Source organism: Brassica napus, chromosome C9, assembly GCF_020379485.1.
Source record: "Brassica napus cultivar Da-Ae chromosome C9, Da-Ae, whole genome shotgun sequence".
Taxonomy (NCBI): domain Eukaryota; kingdom Viridiplantae; phylum Streptophyta; class Magnoliopsida; order Brassicales; family Brassicaceae; genus Brassica; species Brassica napus.
Window position 1 is genome coordinate 17,968,349 of NC_063452.1, and position 8,637 is coordinate 17,976,985.

Below are 8,637 nucleotides of genomic sequence, written 5' to 3' on the forward strand. Positions count from 1 at the left end.
TCTAGTGAATTAATTAAGAAATAAATCCGGTGCAATTGGATTATTAAGAAATTTTTTTTTTTACATAAGAGGTTGATTGAAATATCTTATTTAACACAGAAAAAAAAATTCAGGATTGATCGAAATCCGAACGGCCATGGAAGAACCACCACCGAAGGAGGAAAGTAACGCCCGTGCGGGTGCACAAAACCCTAGCAACCTCTTTGGCGGTGTAGACTCAATCAGCTCTCTACCAGACGAGATGCTCCACCATTTCTTCTCCTTTGTTCCGACCAAGGTAGCCATCACAACTAGCGTCTTGTCCAAACGTTGGAGGCATGTGTGGTACAAGACACCTTATCTCTCTTTTCCCCATCACAAATCATCTCTTGAATCGATTCACGAAACCCTAGCCAGCTACACTGCCCCAAAAATCATGAGATTCCATCTCTACGTTGACAGAGAAACATCCGAAGCCAGCGAAAGGAGTCATCACCACGTTGATAGCTTGATCAAGTTTGCAATCTCCCCCAACGTGGAGAAGCTTTCTTTGGTATTGAATGCATACTACGTTTTTCCAGATTTCTTCTTCAGCAATTCATCCCTAAAGCAACTCATCTTGGATTCATGGAACTATATTAGACCCAAATGCACCGTTTCTTGGACATCACTTCAGAACTTGTCTTTGAGGAACTCTTCACTCGATGAATCTTTTATTAAGGTTCTGTCTGGTTCTCCAATGCTGGAATGCTTGACATTGCAGTCTTGTTCACTTTCTTGTCTTGATCTGAGTGAATCACCGCGCCTTAGACGACTGGATTTAGAATTCTTCAATTCTTCTCCAAGAAAATGTCATATAGTGGCTCCTCATATCCATTACTTGAGAATGATAGATTTTACGCAAAAATATAGTTTAGTTGATGTCTCCTCCTCTTTAATAGAAGCTAACATAGACACTATCTATTTCTTACCTCGATTCTGGTGTACTCAAGATGATCCCTCGAAGGATCCCTCAAAGCATGATTACCAAGTGATGATGCAAACGATGCTAGAAAAGTTGCAGAACGTTGAGAACCTTACTGTTGGGCTTAGCTTTCTTGAGGTATGTTGACATTAAATCTTGCATCCTTTAAATCATTAATGCTTAGAACTCGCTATGTTTATTATAAACATATGCTAGCTAAGTAGTTTTATGATTAACTGTTTGCTTTGGTTTTTCTTTTGGTGAGAGGTATTCACTATCTCTTTGTCATTCTTATTACTAGATGCTATCTATTGCCGAGTTCAGTGGTGTTCATTTCCCGACGTTTAAGGTCAAAACGTTGACTCTTAAAACAACAATTTTGCGATCTGCGGTTCTTGGTATAGCAAAGCTGCTACAAAACTCACCTGAATTAAAGAAAATTGTTTTTTACAAAACTGAAGATTGGAACTGCTCAGTGGTAAATTTTACTATCCTTTCCTTGCTATATTACAAAGTACAAGCAAATAAAAAAGCATCTCCTTCACTTTTTTTGGCTAATATATAAAGATTTTTTAGTTTGCATGCTGATAACTTTGTTTGTTTTTATTTATATAAAAAAAACTTTGTTTGTTTTGCAGGAGAAATATGCTAATCGCTACATGGAGCCACAAGACCTGATCTTTCCTGCTAAGTCAGCGTTTAAAGCTGCAAAGCCGGATCTCGTGGCTTCCTTCATGGAACTTTTGCTGCGAAACACAAGAACACTAGAGACATTGGTTCTCCAGTTGAGGAGTTGCCTTAATACATCAAATTATGATGAGCTGTCTCAAATCGCTCTTACACTTTCTCACAAAAATAAGGTCTCCATTGTGCTGAAATGATCGAGTGGTGTTATATTATGTATCATGGGTTTCTAGTGTTGGGCCATTCAACAATTTTATTAATTTGCTAATTCTACTGATAAGAGAGGAATTTGTTTCAGGTGCACCTGATTTAGTTATAGTAGTAAGCATGCAAAGAAACGAAACTACTTCAATAGAAATAAATAAAACCATCAGTGTTCATCTTCTTTGATCGAGCTATATCTTTTTCGTTTTAATTAAGTCTCTGCAATTTCTTACTTTTTTACACGTCCTAATTGTATATGCATAATCTTCAGCTTCCACTATTTTAACAAGATTATCAGATATCTTCAAGGTACAATTTTTCATGGGCTTCAAGCCTTCAACTGCGCAAGTCTTGGCTCTGTTTGATCTCTGTTGCTGCTTTTTCTAAGAAATTTGCTGCTCAAAACGCCACTCTTGTGTTCTGTGACAACATCAGTTCATTTTATCTTGCAAGCAACATCAGTTTAAGTTATCTCCACTGTACGTGAAAAGGTAGCTATGTGTGTTAAAGTTTTTCATGCACATTCTTGACTCCCGTTTGCAGACATCCTTACAAAAAGACTTCTTCTATCTTTCTTTGTTGGCTTATCTCCGAGCTTCCCTACCTCATTTAAAAGATCAATAATGTACGTTTTGGGGATAAGAAGAGCTTTCTTTCCTTACCTCATTTAAAAGATCAATAATGCACTTTTTGGGGAGAAGAAGAGCTTTTTTAAAAAACAGCATACTCCAATTCATAGGAATTATTTTAGCTCACCTAGATCTTTAATATCAAAAACTGATTCGAGGAAAAGTTTAGTAGAATATATATATATAAAGGGTAGGTTAGTCATTCATCTAAACCTACTATAGAGGTGTGTGATCTATCATTCTTTGGGATAAGATAGATATTTGTTGCTTGAATTCAATTAATTAGAGATATTATAATGGACTAAGTTAGTCCAGTAAGATATGCATCGGAACTAGCAATGATTTGGCTATGAAATTTGAATTATTCAAAACGTACTTGATATATACAAGACAAAAATAATTAAAATAGTTGGTGGACCTTATACTTGACAAGTTTGCCAACGATTAAATTCTGCATTCAATCTGCAAACCACAACATTTTTACTTGTACATGTTATATATAGCAAACCAAATGAACTAAAATTTCTGTATCTAAACTCATTAAATCCTTTTGTGTAAAAATGGCTATGATAGGCTTATTTGGAGTCTTCATAGCATTCATTTTCTTCCTTGTATTCCAATGTTTCTTTCTTTGCAAGAAATCTCACAATGTGGCTTTGCTGAAGAACTGGCCTTTCCTTGGGATGCTTCCCGGAATACTCTTCAATATCCCTCGAATTTTTGATTGGCTTTCTGAGGTTCATGAGGCCAACGATATGACTTTCGCTTTCAAAGGGCCTTGGTATAGTGGAACAGACATGTTGTTCACTGTTGATCCGAGGAATATCAATCACATGCTCAGCTCAAACTTTCCGAATTACCCTAAAGGACCTGAATTCAAGAAGATCTTTGATATCTTGGGAGATGGAATTGTAGCAGCTGATATGGAGTTATGGGAGGATCTGAGGAAGTCAGGTCACGCCTTATTCCACCATCAGAACTTCCTGAAGCTCACAGTAAGTAGCACTACAAGTAAGTTAAAGAATGATCTTGTTCCATTACTTGATCAAGCTGCTGAGGAAAACATTTTCATAGACTTACAAGATGTGTTCCAGAGATTCATGTTTGATACTGCCTCCATTTTGATGACTGGTTATGATCAAATGTCTCTATCCACTGAAATTCCCGGATATGAGTTTGGTGAAGCTGCGGACTTCGCTGAAGAAGCTATCATCTATAGACATCTCAAACCGGTGATCTTGTGGAGGCTTCAAAACTTGATTGGTGTTGGAGTTGAGAGGAAGATGAGAACTGCTTCGGAGTTTTTCAACAGTATGTTTGCAAAGATCATATCCACAAGAAGAAAAGAAGAGAAAAGTGGCGGGAAAAAAGAGCAAACTATCAACGCAGTAACATACATACTATTTGAATGCAGATACAGCCAAATATAAGCTGTTGAAACCTAGTAACGATAAGTTTGTAAGAGACGTTGTTTTGAGTCTATTGGTAGCAGGAAGGGACACCTCAAGCTCAGCTCACACTTGGTTCTTCTGGCTTCTTTCTAAGCATCCTCAAGTTATGACCAAGATCCGACAAGAGATCAACGCAAAGTTTGATCCGACAGATCTGGAGAAGCTTGTGTATCTACACGCTGCGTTGTCGGAATAAATGAGACTCTACCCACCGGTTCCCTTCAACCACAAGTCTCCTTCAAAGTCAGATGTGCTTCCAAGCGGGCACAGAGTTGAAGCAGAATCAAAGATTGTGATCTGTATCTACGCATTGGGTAGAATGAGATCTGTATGGGGAGAAGACGCATCAAAGTTTAAACCAGAGAGATGGATTTCAGAGAATGGAGGGCTCAAACATGAACCTTCATCCAAGTTCTTGGTTTTTAACTCAGGTCCAAGAACTTGCTTGGGTAAACATATAGCTCTTTTACAGATGAAGATGGTAGCTGTGGAGATCATACAAAATTATGATTTCATGGTCGTTGAAGGTCAGAAGATCAAACCAGCCCCCTCTGTCCTTCTCCGAATTAAACATGGTCTTAAAGTTACAGTCAGTAAGAATATATGATGCTTATGTTTGCCTGGTTTCTACGGTAACTATTTGTTTCCCCTTGTGGATAATAAATGGGCCAGTACTTGTATTATTTTCCAAGCAATATCTATCAAAATCTAGTACTCCATCAGTTTCATATTTACTTATCGTCTTAGAGTTAAAATTGTATTTTATTTTAAGTGACGTTTTATATTTTCAATGAAAAATTTATTAACAATATTTTCTAGTTTATTTTTCTATTGATTGAAATATGGCAGGTATATAGGTAATGATATTTTTTATTTTAAAAATATACAAAATTAAATATTTTTTTTAATATGTATGTATAAACTTAAAACCACAAATAAAGTGAAACTAGTTTTTGACCCGCGCGGATGTTTCTTCTTCATAATCATATGTTTTTAACTTTTTAAAATGGGATAGATGTAATTTTTTATACTTATTATGTTATAGATTCATATGTTATTCAAGTTTGACATTGGTGTGTCTTTGTTCAATGGGATTATCTTTCATTTCTAAATTATGAGATTGTGTTATCTTTTATTGTCTTTTTTTATTTGTTTATTTTGTAAAGTCAACAGTAAAGTATTAAAGGTATAAGTATACTTGTGGGTTATTATAAATCATATTATAAATATTTTGATTCAAAGAGGCTATTTTTAAAAAAGATTTGTAAAAAAAATGGTATATAGAGAAATTAAAATAATTATGAAACCAAGTTAAAAAAAAAAAATTCAATCATAAGAATAAGAGATTTAATGTAAAAAAACAGATTTTTTAAAATATTAATTTAGCAAACTTAATTTATGTTAATAAATTAGGCCATAATAAAGAAAACTGTAATGGACTTTCGTCAATGATCGAAGCCAATATTTTTTCCAGAAAAAAAAAAATAGAAACTCTTTTCACTCTACCGACTTTTTTAATTCCATCGGCTAAACCATAAAATCCCTAAACCATAATATCGGCTACCCAATGTTGCTCTTCAAAAATTATAAACAATTAACCGAATGTTAAAGAAATCGTCTATCACTGTATTGGTTAGTAAAAATACATCATCTCATCTAAATTACAAATTTCATGTTTTCGTGAAATTAAGAAGCAACGTTTCCTCGATTTGGTTTTTAAATAAACCACTGGTCATATGTTTTAATGGTTTGGTTTTGAATAATATAAAGATTGTTTATTATATGGGGGATAAAGTTATTGTAAGCCCAAATCAATATCTAAACTATTATTTCTAACAAAAAAGCCGAAAATATGGGCTTCAGGATTGTCAACTGTTGAAAGGGTTATTATTGAATGTATTACGAACGACCGAGTTTTAATTAGAGTGGCACGAGATGTTAATTTTTGAGAAAAACACATTTCTAAGTACAAAATATACTCTTGTTTTAATAGTTTATAGTTTAGACGAAAAGAGTATGTCACAACTCACGATCACTAGTAGTTATAGTCACGAACATTTTTAATTAAGGTCAACTTTTATGGCTATATCATGCTAAGAGGGGTTATTAAAAGATGAATTTGTGTAGAGTTTGTGAATTTTGAAAGTTGATAGATTTTTAAAAGTTACATGGATTGTGAAAATTTATATATATTGACTTATGAAATTTGATCATAACTTTTTTAGATTGATATAGGATTTTATGAATTTGTATTACCTCTTTTTTATCATTTTTTTAAAATAAATACAGAAACTATTTATTTTCTAAATCATACAACATAATTATTTATTTTTTTCTTTCAAATTAAGAAGAAAATAATACTGATACATACAAAATTGAACAAATTTCTTAAATAGCCATTTTAAAAGAATTTGTCATAAAAAGAGCATTAAAAAATAAAATGACCAAAAGAAGTTTCATTAAAAAGGTAAAAGAATATTTTACCTTTTGCTGTATAGATGGAAGTAAAAAAAAATAAAATAAAAATAAAAAGTTATTTTTATATAGCTTTTGGGGGGGTTATTGGTAAGTTAATTAAAAAAGAAAATGACCAACGGTCATATATAGTCATTATTTTTATATAGTTTCGAATAATGATAGAATCATGACTATTTTTGTGTGGCTTTGGTGAATAATGATAGAATATGGAAACCAGAATCCACAAATCATGCGTATCACCTAATTGATCATCTCTTTACTTCTGTATATTCTCCAACGGTCATATATTCTTGACCTTGTACAATACTTCACTGTATATAAACAGAACATACTTCATCAATAATAATTATCTGTTCATACCAATCCAATATGGTATCAGAGCCACTATAGATTTTAATCTATTTTTCTTTCTTCCTCTGCTCCTTACGTCTCATTCTGTCCGTTACGAGATTTGTCTTCATCTACGTTTTATCAATCTTATTTCTCCCTTCTCCTTTTCAACTATGGATCATGTTAACAATTCTTCTTCTCAGCCTCTTTACCATGTCAAAGACAATTCAAACCAACAATGCTACTCAAAGTCATATCCTGCCAAATGTCAAGCATGTGGTGTGCAAGGACATACTGTCAAGTTTTGTCCGGAATTTTGGATCGTCAAAAGCTTCAACAACACTTATGCTCCATCACGGCCACATCAACTTCTGCAACAACATCAAACCACTCAGCCATGGCAACCTCGTACTCATACCACAATGATATCTGGCTCTTCTCCTTGGCTCCTAGACTCAGGTGCCTCGCACCACATGACGTCCGACTTAAGCAATCTCTCCACTCATAACCCGTATGCTGGAGGCGACGATGTGCTTATTGGTGATGGCTCGGCCTTACAATTACACACTTCGGTTCCTCCACTCCATCTTATACTCAACCTTTCTTCTTTAATGATGTTTTATACGTTCCATCACTTGATAAACATCTTATTTCTGTATTTCAGTTATGTAAGACTATTGGTGTAGCAGTTACCTTTACACCAACTTACTTTCAGGTTAGAGATTTACACACAGGAGCTCTTCGTTTGGTGGGAAAACCTAGAGACGGCACGTATGAATGGCCTAAATCTCCTACTGCTACTCGACCATCCCTTGCCTTTGCTTCCACGGTTAAGGCAACATTAACTGATTGGCACTCTCGGTTATGCCATCCCGCTTTATCTATTCTTCATAAAACGATTTCTCAGTTTCACTTACCTGTTTCTTCAAATGTTTTATTGGCTCAGCCCTGCAATGCATGTTTTACTAATAAGATGCATAAATTACCTTTCACTGCTTCATCTTTACAATCATCCAATCCTCTTGATTTTGTCTTTTCAGATGTGTGGACTTCACCACTTTTATCAGTAGATGGTTTTAAATATTATGTTATTTTTGTTGATCATTTTACTCGATACACTTGGTTGTATCCTTTAAAACAAAAATCACAAGTCTTTCATGTGTTTACAAAGTTCAAATCCTTGGTTGAAAATTGATTTCAAAACAAGTTAAGAACTCTCTATACTGACAATGGGGGTGAGTATATTGGTCTCAGGACTTTCCTCTCTAGTCATGGTATTTCACATATGACCATCCCTCTCCACACACCTGAGCATAATGATATTTCTGAAAGACGGCATCGGCATATTGTCGAGACATGGTCTATCACTTATGTCTCATGCGTCAATGCCCAAGTCATATTGGACATATGCATTTGGTTCGGCTCTGTATCTTATCAAAAGAATGCCAACCTCAAATCTCAACTTTAATAATCCTTTTATATCTCTTTACAAATATCCACCCAACTTTGAAAAATTACGTGTTTTGGGGTGCTTATGTTTTCCTTGGTTGAAACCTTACTCTGCTCATAAGTTAGATGATAAATCAACTCCATGTGTTTTTCTTGGATATTCTCCCTCGCAAAGTGTATATTTTTACTTAGATAGGTCCACCACCAGAATTTATACATCTCGACATGTTGTGTTTCATGAGACCATTTTTCCATTTGCCATTTCTTCACCACTAACAATGACAGGTAACTCTTCTGTCACAGAAGAAATCAGTTTCATTGGCCCGTCAGTAACTATAATTCCCCAGAGACAATCATATTCACTTCAGACTCCACCAAGATGGTTGGTTAAGGTCTCAAGACAATAAGAAACAAGATGGTTGGTTAAGGTCTCAAGACAATGGAGATACCACTACAAGGGACAAACATG

The 8,637-nt window shown here is 34.7% G+C and overlaps 1 protein-coding gene and 1 pseudogene across 1 annotated transcript; both read left to right on the forward strand.

Moving 5' to 3' along the window:
- Positions 1-4,625, forward strand: LOC125592385 (putative F-box/LRR-repeat protein At5g02930). The gene is made up of 3 exons (XM_048767449.1): positions 1-1,081; positions 1,245-1,421; positions 1,582-4,625. Exons 1-3 carry the CDS (start codon positions 137-139, stop codon positions 1,822-1,824), a joined length of 1,365 nt encoding a protein of 454 aa, XP_048623406.1. The 5' UTR covers positions 1-136; the 3' UTR covers positions 1,825-4,625.
- On the forward strand, positions 2,859-4,625 carry LOC106434247 (annotated as a pseudogene).
- Positions 4,626-8,637: the final 4,012 nt, after the last annotated feature.